Consider the following 22,680-nt stretch of genomic DNA (forward strand, 5'->3'; position numbering starts at 1 on the left):
AGGGGAACATGATAAGAGAGTAGATTTGGGATGAGGCTTGGTGCCAAGAAGTATGAACAGAGTGTGAGGACACAGATGGGGTCACAAAAAGGGAAGGGGGGGGGGGTGTTGGGATATAAATATGAGCTGGGGTGTGTCCAGGTGTCTTCTGATCATTCAACAGACACCATGAGACTGCTGGCTCTGCTGCTGATTGTTGGAGCTGCTGGTAACGACACATATTCACAAAGATACATATACAAATATACATATGCGTATAATACTTACACATATGGGAACACATACACATGCACAGCCATACGTTTGTACTGTAATGCGAGAGATTTCAAAAATATGATGGCAAGTTGTGGATGAAGATGGCGGATAAAGACTCTGAAATCCTCTTTCTGTTGCTCTCGATCTCTTCCTGTGTGTGTGTGTACGCGTGTGTGTGTGTGTATAACAGCGGCAGTTCCCCGTGAAGATGGACGGATCATTGGCGGGCAGGATTGCGAGCCTCACTCTCGTCCATACATGGCCTCCCTCAACTATGGCTACCACTTCTGTGGTGGGGTGCTCATCAACAACCAGTGGGTCCTCTCTGTTGCCCACTGTTGGTACAAGTAAGTATACCTGGAGAATTATGTTATATATTATTAAACTATATGTGTTATTCTCTCTTGTTTCCAAGTTCTTTTAGTTTTTTACCACTTGTCTTTCTGATTTTTATGCATTTATCCCTTTGAAATTAAAACAGAAACAACTGCTGGTGGAATGACCAGTGCTTTTCAGTTTAGGACCATATGTGGAAGACATCTGTTAAATCTAAAATAAAATAAAATAAAATAAAAAAAAGCAGTACAGTATTTGCAAAATGTGGAGAATAGAAGATTTAACCTGATGTAGAATTTTAAGAAACATAATACTGAAAGCTTTTTCTGCTTCCATGTTTTTCTAGTATATTTCACCTCTTGTCTCAGTCCCTATGCCATGCAGATCATCCTGGGAGAACACGATGTGCGAGTGTTTGAGGGTACTGAGCAGATCGCCAAGACCGACACCATCATCTGGCACCCTAGGTGGGTGAAAAAACGAACCACAGGATATATTGCAGGATATAATGATCCTTTGATTCGTTCATCTTCTTTTCTATTTCTCCGTGTGCAGCTATGACTACCAGACTCTGGATTATGACATCATGCTGATCAAGCTCTTCCACCCTGTGGAGGTGACCGAGGCAGTCGCACCCATCCCGTTGCCCAGAGGGTGCCCGTTCGCTGGGCTCCCCTGCACTGTGTCTGGCTGGGGATACATTACCATAGATGGCGAGAGTGGGTTACATTCGTGATTCAGTGATTTTAATTATACAACAGTTGCAGCTAGAGTGTGTAATGTACTGAACATGGCTCGGAGTATGCTTTGTGGAAAAATTAGACAATCTGAGTAAAAACTAGCGCAGTTTATATGTTCCCTTCATCCCATTCATTTCAGTCACCAGGTTAAATTTGCAGTGTTGGAAAGTAATTAAGTGCATTTACTCATGCACTGTAATTAAGTGCAATATTGAGGTACTTGTGCTTTACTCTACTTGAATATTTTCATTTTATGCTACTCTAAACTTCTACTCCTCAACATTTGAGAAGGAAATATTCTACTTGTTACACTACAAAATTTATTTAACAGCTTTATTTACTGGTTACTTTTCAGATATAGAAAATATATAGTCGGTTTATAAAATAGTTATAATTAAGTCAACCTGGACAAACTACAATAGTGAGATGCTAATTACACATTAATACATTAGTACTATTAACCCAATAATAAAGTAGAGACAGTAATAATATTACACTCACGAGGGCCATTTTTCTGAATAATGAAGACTGTTACTTTTAATAGCTTAAATACATTTAGCTGACTAAGCTAACTAACTTCTGTACTTTTACTTGAGTAAGTTTTTTTGATGCAAGACAATGGAGCAGTTTTCCATTGTGGTATTGCTATTACGTAAGTATCGGACAATTCGCAGCATGCATTACTGCCCGACACAGTGTCTTTTTTAATAATTACACTTGGGGCCCCCAAATTATACATTTTCAAATCCTAGGCATAGCAGCTTTAAAGGAGATGCTTCCTGATATTTAATACTTTTCTTACTGTCAACAAATCCAATAAACGGACCAAAACCAGCAACAATTTTATCCTAGTAAGAAGTACTGTCTGTGTAATATGTGTAAATATATGCTCCTGCAACGAATCTTCATCTGAAACAGTCCCAGCAAACACACCATTTACATATGTTTAAGTTTTCTAAAAGTATGTTTGAATATGTTTAAATTTTTCTAAAAATTAGAGTGCCTAGTTGTTTTAGGAAAAAGTTAAAGTATATATTTGTAACACATTTCAAAGGTTTCGGAATGAAAAAGTTTTGGAATGAGACTCACAGACAGGCTGGGGAAGTCAGAATGTATTGGGAGATAGACGGATGCATTTTTGGTGTTGCTGTCTTCATGGGATTTTTTTGACAAATACAAAAATGTAGAATATTGCCAGCCTGAAAAATATCTCTCTGTTCTGCCTGTTACAGTTAGCGTACCCAACCGTCTGCAGTGTTTGGACGTGCCCATAGTTGATGAGCAGGACTGTAAGAATTCCTATCCAGGCATGATCACACCCAGGATGGTGTGTGCGGGATACATGGATGGAGGCAGAGACGTGTGCAATGTGAGTTTTACAGGAAATGTTTCCAAAGGTTTACTGGACTCAAAGCTCTGCATGTGCAGAAGGATTAATCACTGAGTACTGTGTTTTTTCAGGGTGACTCTGGCAGTCCTTTGGTGTGTGAGGGGGAATTACAAGGCCTGGTGTCATGGGGTCAGGGATGTGCTGAGCCTAACTACCCCGGCGTCTATGTCAAAGTGTGTGAGTTCCTCTACTGGATTCAAGACACCCTGGCAGCCTACCCCTGAGGAAATTACCAGCTTTCCCTCCTGACTTCTTCCAATTGATTTCCTCTTTTCCCTGCCCTCTATGTTCCCACTCAGCCCTATTTTCACCCCCAACTTTTATATTTCTTTGTTTCTCTGGTGCCTTGTCTCCTTTGAAGTTTTCTCCCTCACACTTCCAGAATCAACACGTACATACCACTACTTAGAAAACACAATAAAACCACTTGGTATGTATTCACTTTTCATTCGTCTGTTCATGTTTTTGTGTCCATAATGAGAGAAAAAAAATGAAACTAAATTAAACCAAATGACACTATGTAGAAACTCAAGTGCTGTATACAGTGCTTGTTACAGTTATGGGTTTATTTGTTTGATTTTAGTACCATATAAGGCTGTTTGATTGAGTTTTATCTTATTTATAAGAACAAACTTATGGTATGGGTTAAATGACAAGGTAACATATTTCTAATGATTCAAATGTTCACACTAGGTATTTCATTGCCCCCCTACATTTGTCCATATAATTACATTTTCAAATATCAAGCCTTTCATTAATATCTATTATTGAATGGAGGCTCAGAAAATGCTTTAATTATAAAGAAGACAGTGTGTGACACTATATTTAGGAATCAATACTGAACCTACTGTGGAGATAATAGCATTGTGATTATTGAACAGTAGGAGGCCTCAGTGGGCAAGTTTTCTGTCAGTCCCACCCACGCATCTCAGCTTATCAGTGCAGCAGACACACATGGTCATTTACAGTTGAAAAAAGACGTCAAAAACTAGCTTTACATTCCCTGGGGGCTGATTGCTTGAAGTTATTGTAGTCCTCAAGGATCTTTCGCTTTATTTAAAGAGTCTTTGTTTTGCAGAAGATGGGTTTTTTTTGGTCAGGATGACATTGTTCTTGTCATCTCACCCAGGCCATATTTGTCTTTTCTGGGACCAGCCCTCCTTTCCTCCCTCTCTGTGTGTCTACTTCTCTCCTTGACTGGGTGGGAGGGTCCAAGCCATGTGGCTCCACCTACACACAAACATAAAACGATGTCATTGTATAATGTACAATACACATGCGGAGTCTAAAAGTCTAAAGAGATATTTAATAATTATATTCCATAATTTTACAAACGTCTGGCTCTGCTGTGAAAAACTCATATTTAATTTTGAAACAGGATAAAGCAGCTTTTCAAAAGCAATAATACCCCCTTTGATAGCATAAATGTATTAGCTGATTATGATTAATCAATGAAGTTAGGAGCAGCAACTTTACGAGAGTTGAGCAGACCCAGTGTCTAAATAACATTATCATCTGTTGTACTGCACTGCAATAATTGCTGGAATTGATTCATCATTAGCAAGATACTAGTATGGCTATTAGGATTCCAGTTAGCAAGATTAATTCTGAAAGCATCATGAAATATAAAGTACAGGATGAGTTCACTGTCAGTATAGCAGAAGAGCCTTATGTCTTTTGTGTGTACAAATTCAAACTTTTACTCACATCTTTCATTTGTATAACAGAACCTACTGAAAAACATCCATGAAAAGAAACCTGCAGTTGGCAGTCTTGATGATGTTATGTCAATAAACATTTAACTGGGCTCCTCTTGTTACTAATTTTCCCAGTGCTGGTAAAGCTTGATTTTTTTTAAAGTCGGTTTCCAGGGGGAGGCATGACAGAAAAAGTTTAGGAACCACTGGCCTATATCCTTGTGTATTTTTTAGGATAAGATCTTCTGCATGTTGTAAATATTCTCACTTCAATCTAGTTTAAAGACTGCATGTGCACAGTTCAGGATACAAGGTTATAACATGCAATAACTTACTGTCAACAGCCTTCTGAGATGAAAACAGAAACTTTGCCTCTGTAAGGTATTCAGCACTGTTTAAAACAACGCAAAAAAAATGAATGAGCTGCTAAAGATGAGCAACTGAATCAGCATCCCACTGTATGTCTGAGGCATGATAGCCTTTACTGTTGACTATTAACAGTGAAACATGCAGGCTCAGGTGGGAAATAGTGGTGTATTGCTGTGAGTGTCAGTGGAGAAATCTTTCTCTCACCTGTGGGAGAGTGGGTGTGGCATAGATGATCTCAGCCCACCCTCCTCCTCCTCCTCCTCACTGCGGTGTGACTCCTCCCCCTGATGCCTGATGGAAAGGGCACAGCACATTTTACATTCCCCATGTTATGTTTTCCCGTAATAACTGTTGATGTGTAGATCTTGTCTCATGTATATATGTAGGACTAGCAACCATTTCAGTTGAAGCTAATGGGGATCCTCTTAACAGTAAACAGTGAACAGAGTTACCTAATCAAAGTAGGAAATTAACTGCACAAACATCAGGGAACCCCTACTGACACAACACGTGAATTCTTAGCCATTACCGCTCTGCCTCACAATCAGCTTAAAAAGAAAACATTTTTAGTTATTATAATAATTCTAATATCTGTGTCTTGGCACAGCAGCTGGTAAGAATAATATGAATCTTGAAATTAGCAGTCCAGTCCATAGTTAAATGCAACTTTTTTTTTTTTTTAAATGTGCTACATCTAAGTTTTCTCTACTGCCAAACGTGGTTTCTTGCTGGGAGCGGGTGGTTGTGGTGGCGATGGTCGCGTACTAGCCATCGTCTCATTTACAGGAAGAAAAATAAGCCCTCTGGGCAACGCTACTTCCTCATCCTCTCATGCTGAAATGAGGGCAGACTGGATGCTACTGTGACATTACTGTGTTGTTATGAGACAGCACGGGCCGGGGTTAGCTGTTTAGCATGCTAACTTCAGTAGAAGAAAAAAAGTAATAGAAATAGAAGCAAAACAAGAATTAACATCAGCGCTGCCTTCCACCGCAGGAGACAGCTCCTGGCGAGTAAAAGAATGAAGTTCGATGCTGAATTGGCAATGTTTCTTATAAACTAGTAAGTAAACAGCTGTTAATACTAACGTTGGCTCTGTAGCGATAGCAAAAAATTACATATGGTACCTCTAAACAATATTCTTTTTAATACCAATTTTATTATTTTTTACCAAAGACAAATCCATAATTAGAGTCATTATACATAAAAACACATATTATATAAAATTACACCATCAAAGTCACACCATAACGACCACACACCAGTGAAGTCAAGTGTAACTTGCTGGAAGGGTCCTCTCTTAGTTCTCTTACAGCCAACAACAGCAGGTTCTCACCTATTCATGTTTGTTTGTTGTTTGTGTCTTCTAGGCACTTTGTTGACACCTTGAGCCTGCGGAAAAGAGGAAGAGGACAGAAGAGAACATTTCACAAAGACTGTGCAGGCACCAGCTAGTACACATATCTACACTACGGTTGGTGAGTCTTTGCAGTACTGTGTATGAATTAACAGTTCTCAGAGTTTAGTGTCTGTGGGGACTAGAGAAAATTATCACTATCATCAAACTGCCAAGACAATATGCAAAATCACTTGAGTGTCTGTGAAACTTACTGAACCAGAGTGGGAGTGTTTGGCCAGCATCTTGGTTTCTAATGTCTGCGACTGGCTGGCAGAATATGAAGAGTGTGGGGTTGTACTGTTTTTAGGGGGCAGAGGTGGAGCGCAGAGGTGGGAGCTGGGCACCTGGTTTTCCAAACTTGAGAACTGTTGAGTGAGACAAAATGTAGTAGGCAGCCAGTGGGGATTTTTTTTAACCTTAATTTATCATTCATTGCAGAACATGACTTGAAAGAGACAGGAGGTTGGATAAGGACGCATGGTCCAAACAAGGTGATCAATTTTAAGCTAGAATTCCTGCTGAATCACTGAACTACAACCATGTACTAGCAGACTGGAAATGTTGCAGACAGAGATGAACACACTGAAACAACACTTAGAGTCTACAACCATGCTAGCTAAAAATGGACAAAACAAAAGGGCATATACAGAAAATATATTCACACACCTTCTTCAGGGCAGCCATTTCCTTTACCATGAGTTCGATGTCCTCATGGTCCTCCTCCCCGGCATCATCCTCACCCTCCTCTTCCTCCCAGTGACCGCCGCCTGGCAGGTAGGGCTCGATGAGTATGGACTCTGTTCCTCTGATACTGCAACGACAGTACGGGCAGGTGTGGCCGGCCGACTTCTGCTAGAGAGACATCAATGACAGGTAAGAGGCAGAGCAATGGAAAAACTGTTTGAATTTAAACACCCATTGTCAAGCGTTGTCTTGAGAACAGCTTCATGTCTTTTGAACTGCATGCAGTGGAATAGATTGGGCTTGTCTTCACAGAAAAAAGCCACCAGTTTTTCACAAGAAGAAGCAGGTGGAAAATACCACGTTCAACAGACAGTGTAGATCGCGGTTTTACTCACTAAGCCAGATGAAGGTGAATTGAAAATTTTCTTTTTCTTCTACTGCTCCAGCGTACAGGCTTTGCGTTTTATGATGCTCATATCATGCATTTTTTGTGACTACTGATTCTCTTCTTTTCTTCTTTTCAGATTGCCCTCCTTCCCACATTATCAACTAATTTTGCAGTTTGTCTGACTGATATACCTTCAGTTTGGATAACCATTATTTGGCCTATTTTAAACACTTATACTTGCCACACACTGCTTTGAAAATCATGTAATAAAACTTTTATTTAAGGTGACATATCCTGTTAGTTGGTATTCAGATGCAAATATGTGCAGATGCATTGGAATGGTGATTAAATTACTTTAAAATCGAACTCCCTGTTATTTTCTCACGCAGGTCATAGTATTGTACATAAACTTACTATTAATGAAGAGGGTTGCTTAACCACAGTATTCGACTAGACTTTACAGCTTTTCCAATGTGATCTGACATCCATGAAGCATATCTAATTTTCTTTTCATTTCTGTGTTTCTCTCTTTCTCTGTCCTTCTCACTCTCTCTCACACATACACTTCTTATCAAAGAGAATGTGACCGATAAGGTTTAAAGAGGATGTGAACCTGAGCTCACACAGGAAGTCTTCAGCCAAATTTCAGGACAGGGCATACTGCGCTGTGCCTTTGCAAAGATGTAAGCACCTCCTTAATATACAGTAGATGGGAGGCTATTGGCTGAAATAGTAAAAATAGAAATAATAGTAGAGCGTGAGGCCATAATTGGCCAGCGACAGCTTTGAATCTGAGTAGATGTCTTATGTGGCACTATTTCAACAAAAGAGGAAGTAGGAAGTTGGGGACGCCCCGTTGCAGGAGCAGAAGTGCACACATGTGGACATGCTGTCCACATGACATCTCAATCGTGATTTCCAGACATACCTTTGTGTGACATATAAAATGGTGAAATGTTGATAAATTATTTTATATTGATTTTATTGAAAGACCACCATATGATTTACTCTACATCTTTATCTGAAGGTTTGATCAGGCTTAAAGTCCCATTGTAATCACCCTTCTACAGGTATACAGTTGTCAGTTACATACTGACAGGATCTATTATTAATATTAAGGCATCATTTTACAGCCCTTTTCTTTTTTACCTATTAAAGTTTTGTGTTTTTCCAGTAAGCTTAAAAAAAAAGTTTGATCATGCCGAAAAAACAAAAACAAAACTGGTTTAAGAGAGTACAGGGGTGAGTCCACAGCTCCTTTTATGTAATGTAATGTATTTTTTATTAAAATGTTGTGTTTTTTCAGGATCTGACTGATGCAAGATGAATTCACGGTAAAAACTGAAGTGGGATATAGAAACTGTTCTAATGGTCTAACAAAAGCAGTGCAATAGTTCTACAATAATTTGAATTTTTGAGGCTATTTTTACACATTTTTTTAAAATTGAGGAATGGTTTGCGCAGCTTTTTAAGTGTATATATATTGTGGCATTGATTTAGGAATATTATTTTACATAACAAAGCATGTGAATATCACTCACATGCTTTGTTAAACACAGAGCATATTTTTGAAATTAACCCCAAACCACATGCAAATAACCGTCAGTGTTACAGGATGGTGGAGCTATAACCAACAACCAAATCATGTCAGGGCTGATTTACAGGTTGGTGGACAAAAATATATCTATCTTAGTCAGCCCAGACTGCTTCACTCCACTGAACACAAAACAACTTTACCAGTAGCAGTCTTGGTTTAACAAAAAAGTATGGGCATGTAGTAGCTGAACATTAGCATGTGTTCTGTACTGTAATGAAGGTGGATAGACGGTACATCGAACTACCATGATTAAGTGGAGGGGGGGTTCATACCTGCCAGCCAATGAGGCAGGGTTTGCACAGGAGATGCCCACAGGGCTTGATACGAGTGTCCTTATCTCTCTCTGCGCAGATCTTACACAGCTGGAAGGTGCTGCCGATCTCGCAGTAAAGCTCATACTGCTCCTGTTGGGCGTTGCAATCGCAGTGGTGGGTTAGTCAGAGAGACAAGACAGAAAACGATAAAAGAAAACAATATCTCAGGATATGATCTGTTTTGTCTTGGTAACGCTTCAGGATGCTGCTGGTAGTCCACTGTAAATCTGATGAAGAGGTATAAAGTGCATCCGCCTACTTCTGTGACTTTGACTTTGCCCCTCTGGGTCGGTGCACACAAGCTTGTCAGGTCGGGGTTCACGTCACGGCCATCTGGATACAAGTAGCTGCAGTCACAGAAACACGCAGCACTTAGAGAAAACACACAAACAAAGGGAGAAGAAATCAGAGACCAGTGTGCGTATGCCCTTACCAGCCCTCCCTGAAGCCTTGAATGAGTGCTTGGTAAAGAGGTGTATTCTGGGGGATGGTCTGGACAATGCTACCTTCAGTGGTCACGTGACCAATAGCCCACTGACCCATTCTTGTGCAGCTCAGACGGAAGATATAGCTGTGAGAGAAAGAAATCCTTGTAAATCCCACTTGTTTACAGGACAGAAAATCAACACTGAACAAAAACTTAGAGAAATTTAAACATTAAAATTCACAGATCAGTCACATTATTTTGATTTTAGGTGTCAGTTATCCTTTTGCAAATACTCTCACTTTGGTCAGTATTTAGTTCTGTATATTCTCACATTTGTTATATTATTTACAATAAATTCTTATCATTCTTAAAACATCTACAACATTGATGCAAGAGTGTACGTATATACACTGGGCCATGCTTATTGTTCATCTACATAATTCCATGGAACTGTACTTAACATAACAGGGACAACATTTCTTGAATACTAGACAAAGAGATGGAAAGCTTGGGTTTGATACACTATGAAAAATATGCCAAAATCTCAAGAGGAAAATAAATACAATGTACTTTAAAGTAGATTAAAAAGTAATATATTAATCATCTCCCCTGGTAATGAATTTTTAAACATTTCATAATAAATAGCCAAGCACCTAAAGTTGTTGGAGTGCTATGGTTCTATGTTGCTTCAAGGACCTAATTTTTCACAACTGGGATCAGTTGCCAGATATGTTGTAATTCCAGTACTCAACAAACGTCTAAAGAGCTATTTATGTATATATTTATGCCGTGCTCGTCCTCACCTTCCAGGCCTATGCAGGTAGTGTTCGAGTCGAGCCACAACCTGGTCATAGGTGAGGAAGGCCATGTAGCCTGGATGGGTTACTGCTAGTTGGTTCCAGTTCCTTAAAAGTGACCTCCAGGGCTAAAGGAGGAGAGGAGAGGAAGGGAGAAAATACTCAGGATGAATTAGTCTCCATCATTTTTTACCATTAAAAGAATAGTTTAGCATTTTGGGAAAAATGCTTGTTTGTATTCTTGCTGAGAGTTAGGTGAGAAGATAAATACTACCCTCATTGCAGCTACAGTTAACCAGTTAGCTTAGTTTAGCATAAAGATTGGAAAAAGGGGGAAACGGCGAACCTGGATCTGTCGAATGTTAAACGAAATCCACCTACTAGTTCCTGTAAAGCTCACTATTTAGCATGTTGATGCCTGTTTATATAATCCATACAGAAACCAATGTGTAAAAACAGTTTTCCATTTTATGAGGGATTATGTGCTGGGCTATTTGGACTTTCTGGTAGTCTGGCACTTAAACCCCATAAAGTGGCTGAGGTTTTACGTTTTTACGGATTAAACAAATGAGTTATAATGTGAGCTTTAGAGGTGCTGGCATGTTGATTTTGTTACCTTTGACCAGAACCAGGCTGGCTGTTCACCCATGTGTCTAGTATTTACGCTAAACTAAGCTAACTGGCTGCTGGCGGTAGCTTCATATTAACTATACAGATATGAAAGTGGTATCAATCTTCTCATCTAACTCTCACCAAGAAGGCGAATGAGCACATTTCCCAAATTGTCAAACTATTCCTTTAAATAGTCAGTTTATTACCTTTATTGGAAAGGTTCACCTCACCTGAAACAGTCTAGTAAAGATGTCAAACTCAAACACAGATATGTGGTCATTACAGGTGAGATCGATGGTTGATTTCAGAGCCATGGTCTCCATCCCTTCCTCAAACGCATGCACGCTCTGCAGCTGCTCTTTAAAACTATTCCACTGAACTATACACCTGTCAGAATACATCACTTATGTGTAGTAATGTGTACACACATCAAATGCAAAGACAAAATGAAAAAAGTCACAAAATGTCCTGTTATCTTGAAAATTTCACACACACTCACTTGTTGCCAAATGAATGCCACCAAAAACTCTCGGCCTCTGTCTTAGTCACCCTGTAGGTGTCACCCTGAAAACATCCATCTGGAAACAGGGCCTTCATCTCCCAAAGCAGGTGACTGAACAGCAAGGACAGTTTGGTCAAGTTTCTCCTGAGAATGAAAGACACAGAAGACTTTCAGTTGTTGGACCAGAAATACATATAGGTGTACAAGCTATAATAGGTATAAGTCCAAAATGTCAAAGACATTTTTATGCATAGAAAAATCATAGATCATTTATCATTTTTGCCTGCATTCTATTTGTGTGACTCTTTAAAATTTGTTTTCTTGAAGTTTTATATAATTACATGAAGCTGGAGCTAGGACTCCAACTTGCAGTGTTAGTGTGTGAAATCATTGATGTCAAACCAGGCAAGCATGTTCAGCAGTGTGGTATACTATACACTGGGAGCTGGCCAAAATAAACTGGGTAGAAATAAAATAGAAATTTAAAAAAAGTTAAATAAAATTCTATAATCACATTTTTTTCAGATGAAACATAACTGTTGAACTCTACATCTGATACCGTATTATATAGTTTCAGTTGAGAAAGGATTGCTGTTGTTTTCTGTAGATATACACACACAAACACACACAACAGGTAGTCCATCACACAAACAGGATGCGCTCTGCTGCATACACATCTTTATATAGCACAAAATGTTCCAGTGGCCAGTGTTTCAACTCATCTCAGTCTAAACCTAATGAATTGATACTACCAAAACACTACATTCAAAATCAATTCAATAACACCAGCACCAAAGATTCTTTGATGCCAATAACAAATTCGTACAATGTAAAACACTAATAAGTAAAAAAAGGTCATTCACTTTTGATTTAGCAGTATCTTAAGTAAAAGTAAAAGTAAGATCTCTTTCTGAAATTTTTTATGTAATACATAAAAAATACTCTGCTGTGAATAATAATTTATATCTGATATTGTTTTTCCACAAAAAAGTTCAACTAACTACTTAAAGAGTCTTAAAAGTACATCTGCTACAGCTACATTATTGGAAAAAATCTAGTCTATGGATTTGAAAATGTTTTCTGTTTTCAAAAGTTGAGCTACTGGACACTACTGTTTTCTACTTCACTGAAAAGTCCATTCTGCTCTATGAAGGTCAAACATTCAAGTGAAGTAACAAAACAAACGTCTGAGTGGAGGAAGACACGTGTGTGTGTGTGTGTGTGTGTGTGTGTGTGTGTGTGTGTGTGTGTGTGTATGTGTGTGTTTGTGTGTAGGTGTGTGTTTGTACATATTTATTTTAAGTTGGTAGGTTGTCGGTTGGTTGTTGGTGGAGATGAAAGGTTTTCCTCTGTGTTTTATTGTTTCTGTTCACCTGACCATGGACCACAAATATATATATATCAAAACATATCGGACATGTACGCTGATGCGCTTGATAAATCTGTGATATTGCCTGATAAAACTGGCCGACCGAAATATCGGTCGGGCTCTACTTCAGTATACTTTATATTTTCTTCATTTTTAATGTGGACTAATTCCAAAATGCACAATTGATAGCATTTGCACTATTATAATACAAATAAACCAATAACTGTACAATTATATGTGGTATATACTGATGTCTGTATTACAGAATATAACAATGCCAGACCTTCTTATCTGTTGAGTTTGCCAACAAGTTTTAATCTTCATTACATCATGCCTCCTCTTTTGCAAGATATCTGGGAAAGCAGTTCTGATGCATCTTGGATATAACTGTCTCATTAGAAGGACAACTGATTTTGTGAAAGGTGGTCATAGACTTTTTGCCTCAATGAGGAAAAGAAAACCTCTATGGTGGTGGGGAGAAGAGAGTAAGGGGGGAGGAAATTGTTAGGCCACATCTCTTGATCCAACTGGGCCATGTACTTAAAACTAACATGTAAAAGACAGAAAGATGATGGTGAACTTAACAGTAAGCAGACAAGTGCAAATGTTGTTTTTGGACAAATCACTGTGATACTGTATATAGTAGTGCTGCTGGACAATGCGTTGCATTACAGTATTCATTTGTCTGGTTGATTCACATTTCCTGTACTTGTGTGAAAGTTGAAGGCTACATATTTCTCATCAGCTTGAAGAAGCTTGATGTGAAACGCGTAGTTTGCTTAAAAAAAAAACTCTTTCTCATGCAGAGAAAGAGAATAGCTTCAGTGGATCTTGAGGGCAGACACATTTGAACTCTTGCACTCCAGCATCTGGTGGAACAAATCTATTCAGCTGTGCAGGAGTAAGTTCTTAACATAATTATGGACAGTTATGGAGCACTTTCATACAATCCAGCAAAAGATTTCTTGTATATTTTCAGACACAGTATTGAAAGTTTGATCATTAATTTTTACTTTAGACCTGTTACCTAAACCCATCTCTAAGGGACCTTCACATTCATCACTATGCTTGTGTTCCTGCATTCAAATCAATTCTGGGTCTGAGATCTCATCAGAGTTTATTTGCTTTAAAGGTGGAATGGCTACAAATTTTAATTGAAATTCATGTTCAGGAACTTTAGCCACACCCTAAACATGACGAGGAGTTTCAGATATTTCTCTGCTGATCAAATATTTGTCAGTGTGACAAACTTGAACAATGAAGGGCTGCAGAGCACAGCACAGTTTGTTTTTTTTAAATATGAAATGCAGTGGTGAGGTATAACTAAATACATTCAGTCAAGTACTGTACTCATGTCCAAGTTTGAGGTACTTGAACCTTACTTGAGTATTTTACAATAACTTCATGCCACTTTATACTTCTACTCCATGATATTTCAGAGGGAAATATTGCACTTTTTACTCAACTCATAGCTACAGCTGTAGTAAGCAGGTACTTTACCAAGATTTTTCATACAAAACATATGATAAGATTATGATGCAGTGTTATAAGTTAAACTAACCCAGTGGATACAGAGTTTCCCCTTCAGCAAAATGCTAATTGCACATGAATGCATTAGCAGTTACAATCCAGTTATATATAGTAGTATAACAGTCAGATGGATCATTTTCTCACTTTTGACTTGTATTGGAGTATTTTTACAGTGTGGTATTGCTACTTTTATTTATGTGACTACTTCCTCCATCTGTGATGAAATGTACGAATTAGCAAAAGTAAACTTCACTAAGTGATTTATTGACTAACATATATATATAATTGTTTCTTATCTTGCTCTGCTCACAGTTCCAGTTGTATGTGTAACAGACCTTAGTATTTGCATGTTAGTCTTTTAAATGAGGAGGTCAAAGTCATCAGTGTGTCACAAACTATAATCTTACAGCTGCTAAACCTTCCTCCGTCTGTTTCTGTCGCCTCCACCGTCAGTTGGATCTCACTTCTGTTTTTAGCCTTACACGATGGCCTGGCAGAAATTTCACTTACTAAAGGGTGGCTGTTTTATCCATCCAACAGTCAATGTTATTTGAAATAGACTGAGTACCAGCAGCCTACTTACGTGAGTCTGTGGGATAACAAACCGCGAAAAACAGGACATTGTCACAGGAAATTCAAAAAACTCAAAAGATGATATTTATACAATTTGCCCTGACATGTAAGCCACATTACACATAACACAATGGGAATTTGCCACATGACTGCTCATGCAGACGTGGCTGCGGTGAGGCCATCTGTTGTCTTCTTGAAGATGATGCAATAAATCTTTAAATATGGCTTTTTAGATTCCACTGATTCCATTGGGTGATGTGGCTGAAATTACAGTAATAGCCCAATATGATGTAATGAGAATTTTCTTTTATACAATGGCAAATGCAGGTAAAATCACATATAAAATGGTCAAACTAATGGAATTGTTTTTGATTTGTTTCACTGTTATGCAATGCATCTGAAAGATAAAACAAAACAAGATAATTTTTAGGTTTTAAATAAACTTAATCTCGGACTTATCTCCGAGACTTATCGCCTGTCTTTTGAGATAAACTTATCTCGGAATGAATCCTTTAAATAACAGATTTATGCAAAAGGATAACTCCATATTCTGTCTCATTACAATGTTGCTAATTCTAGATAGATAGATAGAAAGACAGATAGATAGAAGGATAGATAGATAGATAGGTAGAAATTATCACCCAGCCCACATAGTCCATAAAGCTTGTAAAAAGGTGCTCAAAATCCTTCCTGTATTTGCAATGTATACAGTAGGGTATCCATTAATACAACTGTATGGACATACACTCAGAAAATGTCTGACAGACACTCTCTCCCGAGATGTCCACTTTCAGAGGTTGCCGTTCCTTTTTCTAGTTTCCCCATATTAGCATTACAAAGATGAAGGTTTGGCTCTTTCTCCACCTTCGTCATTAGTAGTCCCGAGAGGAACAGGGGACGCGGCCCGAACTCCAAATAAAAAGTGGCTCCGTATAGCTGCTCTAAAAAAATCCACTATATCCAAACAACAAATTTACAGAATATGGTCATTATTTTTTTTCTCTGGCACTCATTTGACTTGTGGGATCTGGGGGAGTTTTTCTTTTTCTCATTACAGCCTCTATAGATGGGGTAAAACGGTTCATGCAATTCACTTAATTTAGTGTTCAAGGAAGGGTCAAAGCCTCTATCATAACTGCCAAGTATTAAGCTAAGACTCTTTCTTTTTGGTCTCGCAAATATAGAGGACTATTTTTGGGTTCTCGTACTTCTTAAACAGAATGAGCTGAGTAAAAAGCCCTGGTCCCATGGTACTGAATGAAGATTTAAGGGATATGTGCCCTCTGTTTGACCTTACAGTCAGTTTATTTATCTTACAAAAGGTCAGGTTACAGAGAGGAATTTGTCTGGAAAAAAAATCATGTTTTCGGTTTGAAAACATGATCTAGCTGAGTTGGAAAGAAAATGGCGTCTGTAATATAAGCCTATCCTTAAATAGTCAGTCATTCAAATTGAATATTTTCGCACTTACTTCTGATGGTATCTGGCCAAACACATATTTTACCCACTCGGTTTGTGAGATATTGGATATTTGTTTTTTTTTAATGAGTTTTAATGGAATTGCAGTTGTGATGCTGACAGAATTGAAACATTTTTCTTACACAACAATTCAAATTCATAACCAGCAGAGTTTTCTAGATGATCAAAAGGGCCCACTGCGAACAGTTTTCCTCGGAAATAGAAATAGAAATCCCTGTAAAAACTGTCTGATCAGAAATCCAGAGTCCGGAGACACTGACGATTTTTTAAATTATAATGTTATAATGCTGTAATGCTGTGAGCATCAGAAATGAAATTCCGTTCAAACCCACCCTTGCAGTATGGTGGTGGCAGAAATATATTGAAATATATATTGAGATTATATCTCAAAATATGGCAAATAAAACCAACATTTCTGCAATGCATATTATTAGAAGAAAGTAATCAAATATTTTTATGCAAACCAAGACTTTAATATAGAAAAACTATGATTTTTCAGCTGCAGCTGATGATCTTTTTTATTATCTACTAAACTGTCAATTACTTATTTGATGAATCAGTTACTCATTTAGTCTGTGAAGTGTTCAAAATAGTGAAAGATGTTCATCGCCAGTTCTGAAAACCCAAAGTGATGTTTTCAAATGTCTTTTTTTGTCCGACCGACAGTCCCAAACCTAACGATATTCAATTTACAATGATACAAAACACAGAAAAACAGGAAAAACATCTTCACATTTAAGACGCTGAGACCAGCAAATTTTGGCAATTTTGGCTCTTGTTCTTTCAGATTAATATTCTCTCAATCAATTTATCGATTAATTGTTTCAGCTCGAAAGATTGTTAAACTCGAAAAATGATAAACACGTGACGGTTAGGGTTAGGAGCATAACGTGAATAAATGAGCGAATGAAGAACTTGACAAAAGATTTGTACCAACTTTTTTTTTAAGTGACATATATCGCGTTTTGGAATGAAACTCCAAAAAGGGGGGCTAAAGATTACTGTGAATGTCTTCACAGTGATTTAGTGTTTCAGAACCAAATATTTCCTGCTAACATGGGATTTTCCTGTATCTATATGGATGTAGATGTCAGTCAGGAGCCCTCTTACCTGTAGCTTGACGACTCCTCAAATATCTTCTCCCGTCCCTCTTTAAACAGCAGCATGGCCTTATCTGTCTTATCCAGCAGGTTTCTGACGTGGACCCTCAGGTAGTCGGCCTCGTCTCCCCGGGGTGCCTGTCCGCCTGCCGCCTTAGAGCCTCTGTAGGGCTCCCAAACCTGCATGAGCAGTTCTGTCGACTCGAATACCAGCTCTGGCAGGTATGGCGGACTGTTCCTAAGGCGCAGCCGGGGGTTACTGCACAGCTCATGGAGCTTATCCAGTTTTTTGAGGGCCTTTTCCACCAGCCGCCGGTCTCTGCTGGTAGGGAGCTGATAGCTTGAGGCTCCTGAACCTGCTGCCGCCATAATTTCGCTGTTGTGTGAACGAAAGCAATGTGAACCAAAAACTAGATGTGAACGAGCTGTGAAAGCTCAAGGTCTGAATATGTGTGAATGTTCATGAGCAGAAATTGGAGCAGCTATCGCCTCAAGTTTCTGAGTGTTTAAGCTGGCATTTGATGTCCTTACAATGATTTTTATTAGCTCCCAGCTTCATCTGAAAAGCACACATCTCAGCCTCCTCGAATAGCATCCATCCTCGATCCCTTTAGTAATCACCGGGCAGCATTACATTATCCAGCAACGGAAAAAATATGCAATTACAGCAACTTAAAAAATGCATTCAAAGATGAGCACTTCCAAGCAAAACCGCCACTGCTGTCCGTTTGTAGCCTTTCACTCTCACTCACTCTCTGTCAGAGCTTCAGAAAAATTAAAAAATACAAGTTACAGTACAACACAAGATGTCAATCATGAAAAAAGAGTGAATTAAAAACAACCAACAAGGGATGATTTGAGACTGAAATAAACCTTTGAAACAGTTTCAACTTTTACACTATCATCCCCCTCCTTACTCTCCTACTTCTCTCCACCCTAACTCCACACATTCAGCCTTTCTTGCCCATTATTTAGCAGAGCACTCTCCTTACCAATATGCATTCATACATCTCAGCAACAGCGCAGTCCTACATTTACACAGTGGAAACATGTTCTCTATCATGCCCTCAAGTGTTGCTGCTTCTTCTTTGTCTCTTTCTTGGTGTCGCCCTCGATCTCTGCCTTCTTGATGCAACCCTTGATTGGTTTCCTGGTTGATGGCAGACAAACAGGTTTGTTTTCTTTGCCCTTCTACTCAGGCAGACAAGCAGAGAGAGAGAGTGAGAGAGAGAGAGAGAGAGAGAGAGAAATGGGAGGGAGGAAGACAGAGAGGTGTGGACTCAAAACTGAACATTTGCTTAGAATGAGAGCAACCCACAAGGCCTGAGTAACAGTATCCAGACAGGTAGTCTACTGTGAAATGAACGCAAAGATCAAAGTTCAGCAACTGCAACATCTTCACCAGTGGGGATATAAAATGAATCATCATCTTCACCCTACTGTCAGCAGGGAACAGTGTTTACAGTGTAATTAAGTAGATCGAGTTGGCATTTCATTAGAAGTTGACATGAACCGTTGCCTGTCACTGGGTCCATACTGAATATTTTTAAATCTCTTGTCTGGATTGGCATGAAACTTGATCCAGATATTACTGGTTCCCAGGCGACGTATCATAATTACTTTGGTGGTCCCATGACTTTTCTTCTAGCACCACCATGAGGATGACATTTGTGGTTTTGAGTAAAATGTTTCAACTACTATTGGATGAATACCACGCATTCATGTGTCCTTGGGATAAATTGTAATAAGTTTGGTAATTCATACATTTCAAAACTTGTAATTCTCCAATATTTTGGTTTAAGATCAATACCTGCACAACTAATGACATAGTGTTAGTTAGCAAATGCTTACATGTTACATATACAATTTGCAGTGAAAATAAACACAGAAAAGCAGCAAAATCTTCAATTTAAGATGCTGGAACAAGTAAATTGAGGCATTTTTTTTTTTTCAAATAAACAAGGGAAACAATCAATCTATTTTGTAGATAATGATTTTAAAAACCTATAATGAACTTATTTAAATACATTGTTATACAGTAATTTAAGCCACCCAAGGGTATATAAAGTGAGTAAGATTAGCCCTATTGCAGTCAGCTACAATGTTAGTATGGTGGTTAGATTTTAATGCATCAATAACAATAACAGCCCATTTTGGCTGTATAGTGAGCACCTTTATACTTTAAGTACATTTTGTTGTTAACACTTACACACTTTCACTTTAGTAAGGTTTTGGATGCAGGACTTTTGTTTTCAAACTGAAGTATTTCTACTTGTACTAACGTCAAAGATCTGAATACTAGCCCTCTTACTTGTAACTGGTCATCTCCTCAAACACTGTGTATCTTCTCCCGTCCCTCTTTGACCAGCAGCACGGGCCTGTCCATCTTGTCCTGCAGGTTTATGACATAGACCCTCAGCTACTTCAAGATTTCTTAACTTTTCCTTTGGCGCCATCGTTAGGTCAAATTTTTTTACATGTCCAAAGTTTTGGTTTATGACCACTTATTGGACATGCAAGTCTAATGACATTCCCTGTGCTGTAGGTCACGCTGCTTGGCAGCCATGGTAAACATCTTAGTTACTTCACTTACACATACATCAGTGTGTCTTTGTTGCCCAACTCTTATCCTTTATATCTACAGAAGTATAGCCTATGTGTAAAAGACAGTTTAGAAGCCAGCTGAATAATATGTCTCCTTTGGCAGCCAGTGCCACAGGAAGCCGACACCTTTCACTTCACATCACAAGGCGTTTTCATAGTTGCGGTGGATAGACTATTTTATTTTTAAATGCATGGAGAGGATACATTTCTCATAAATATTGCTCGTATCCTTAGTGCGCACCATTAGAATGACAAAACTGGCAACCTCTGCTTCAACATGCAAAAGAGGGAGACACTAACTCAGACACTGCTCACCCAGTTTAGAGTTGTCACTGCAATCTCATGATTATCATCTGAACATTTAAATTTCAGTTTCCAGATTAATTTTAATTGACTGAAGACGATGCACACTCTTTAAAAATATTTTAAATTATTTTCATTCAACAAAACGTCTTGCTAGATTTTGTGCATGCCGGAGTAGCAGCCCCACCACCTGCTGCAAAAGACGGATGTCAAAGCCACTTACTCAGCAGCCAAAAAGAGGAGTAGGATGTATCGTCAAAATGTAGATTTATTCTTTGGATTTGTATCTCAAAATGCTTAGTTTCCCTTGGTTATTTTTTGGAGTCTAGGTGCACCTTTGCTCTCTTGGCACAAGGGGGCCTAATTTCATTGTTTTGTATCCGGATATTTCACCTCTTGATCTGTGTCACTGATGACTTCTCTCTATATTCACCATGCAGCACTGCCTCAAAATACTGAATCCCTAAATATAAAGGGGCTATGGGATTTTTTGTTTGGTTTACATATTTGCTCTCAAAGATCATTGAACCTCAGCCAGTGTCTCATTCATTCAGCAGCATGCTGTGTCAAATGTGCATTCAGGTTGAGATTGGCTGTTGAAGAGGTAGGCCAGTGTTTTTTTTACACAATGATACCCTATGCCGGAGGAGACCATAATGGTTGAGTGCCCTGACAGCTGCAGACTATGTTTGTGCAGTGTCAGGGTGTTTTAGGGACTTTAGACACCAAGCTTGACTTTCCGTTGCCCACTCCACACTTCAGTGGAAAGAGGAAAGTCCCAAATTGACCCTGGTAATCAGAACTTGGTCTGAGGGTGGAGTAGGATAAGATTAAGAGACAACGAGATGAAATGTGATTTGTGTGTGTGTGTGTGCGTGTGTGTGTGTGTGTGTGTGTGTGTTTGTGTGTGTGCGCGTGCATATGCATGCTTGTGTTTGCGCATCTATCTTTTGCATAAGAGTGATCAGGTAACATGGCTACATGCAGGGTAGCAGTGCATCAACTGATCAGTCAGACAGTTTGGATCTTCTCTCTTAATTCCTCCTGTATTCTCCTTATTCCTCCTTTGGGGAGTGCAAGTTCAACCCCGACTCTGCAGTCTGACGACAGACCTGAGGGAACAGATGAGCTAATACATCAATGATCTGACCGAACACTGCGCATTTGATCCACTGCAACCTGTAAAATCTGCGTCCTCCAAACAGTGTTAAACAAGCTAGAATTAAGCATTAGGCTAACCTGAGCTTCCACACCTTGGTCATTTACAATGTTATGAGTTCACTTATTTTCAGAAATAAAAAAAGAGCATTTGTAACTCTGTGAGGGCAATATGCTAATCATTTTCATGACATCATTAAGGGGTGCAGAAAAAGTTCAAAAAGGAAGTTTACCTTTCAGTGTCTTTTGCTGTTTGTTACCCTTTTCCTATTTTTTACACTGATCTGACAATAACATCTTAAAACCTCATGTGCTATTATGGCCAGTTTCATGATAAAAGCATACAATTATGCACACTGCATGTTGTTAAAGTCACTCTTTCTTTATTGCAGCTCTCATCTATACAGTGGGACAATTTGATAGGCTTTTGCAGCAAAAGAAAGAAATACACTTCACATTGAGGCACCACTTTGATTACTGGAGCTCTGCTTTACCTGCAAGAGACTTGAGTTGTTATATTGTTACTTTAAACTGAGTCTGAACCTTTAGCCCCTTGCCACCATGCTGTATGGAAATGTTAACCGGTACCGCTCCTCGAGTTTGTTAATAGCAAAGTTCGCCGTTTGCCACATCAAGTGGAACCCAATTTAAGCCTGAAGCATGTATCCCATCATTAACGTGACAGTACAACTCACATCAAAGAAGATTTGGAAATTAAAATAAAAGTGCGCCATCTGAAAACATGCACCACAGTGAATTAAGTAGCGAAGCCAGCATTAAATCGCAGTTGGGGTCAAAACCACATCATAAGCCAATGAAACCACATTTAGTCCAGTTTTTTTGTTTTGTTTTGTTCTTTCGCCTATGCTGTACATCGATGTACCCAAAGCACCCGAGAAGAGCATCGATCCGTCTTTCCTCCTTCTTGAGAAATTCAGTAATATGTTTTGAACTTGCATGCAAAACAGGCAGATGTCAGAGAGGTCGGAAATGCAAAAAATTATTATGAATTTAACGCTGTGCTTTCTCTTTTCCTGCCTATAAGTTGCAAGCGCTG

General features: G+C 38.8%; 2 protein-coding genes across 6 annotated transcripts; one reads left to right on the top strand and one right to left on the bottom strand.

The window, feature by feature from the left end:
* Positions 1–168: 168 nt before the first annotated feature.
* LOC120784584 (trypsin-like) lies at positions 169–2,945 on the top strand. Its single transcript, XM_040118502.1, has 6 exons — positions 169–208; positions 446–602; positions 960–1,058; positions 1,147–1,310; positions 2,564–2,700; positions 2,793–2,945. Exons 1-6 carry the CDS (start codon positions 169–171, stop codon positions 2,943–2,945), a joined length of 750 nt encoding a protein of 249 aa, XP_039974436.1.
* A 90-nt stretch (positions 2,946–3,035) lies between these two features.
* Positions 3,036–18,739, bottom strand: cblc (Cbl proto-oncogene C, E3 ubiquitin protein ligase). Of its 5 annotated transcripts, none has more exons than XM_040118496.1 (14): positions 18,551–18,739; positions 17,569–18,166; positions 11,505–11,651; positions 11,236–11,392; positions 10,400–10,521; positions 9,603–9,740; positions 9,429–9,516; positions 9,128–9,259; positions 6,853–7,038; positions 6,399–6,551; positions 6,124–6,179; positions 4,992–5,078; positions 4,754–4,809; positions 3,036–3,951 (listed from the first exon to the last, which is right to left on the bottom strand). In XM_040118496.1, exons 2-14 carry the CDS (start codon positions 17,925–17,927, stop codon positions 3,818–3,820), a joined length of 1,815 nt encoding a protein of 604 aa, XP_039974430.1. In that variant the 5' UTR covers positions 17,928–18,166; positions 18,551–18,739; the 3' UTR covers positions 3,036–3,817. The 5 variants fall into 5 exon arrangements, with proteins under 5 accessions (XP_039974430.1, XP_039974429.1, XP_039974428.1 ...); XM_040118495.1 differs by having other exon boundaries at positions 17,569–18,322; XM_040118494.1 differs by having other exon boundaries at positions 17,569–17,934; positions 18,090–18,739.
* Positions 18,740–22,680: the final 3,941 nt, after the last annotated feature.

This window comes from Xiphias gladius, chromosome 22 (genome assembly GCF_016859285.1).
Source record: "Xiphias gladius isolate SHS-SW01 ecotype Sanya breed wild chromosome 22, ASM1685928v1, whole genome shotgun sequence".
Classification (NCBI taxonomy): domain Eukaryota; kingdom Metazoa; phylum Chordata; class Actinopteri; order Istiophoriformes; family Xiphiidae; genus Xiphias; species Xiphias gladius.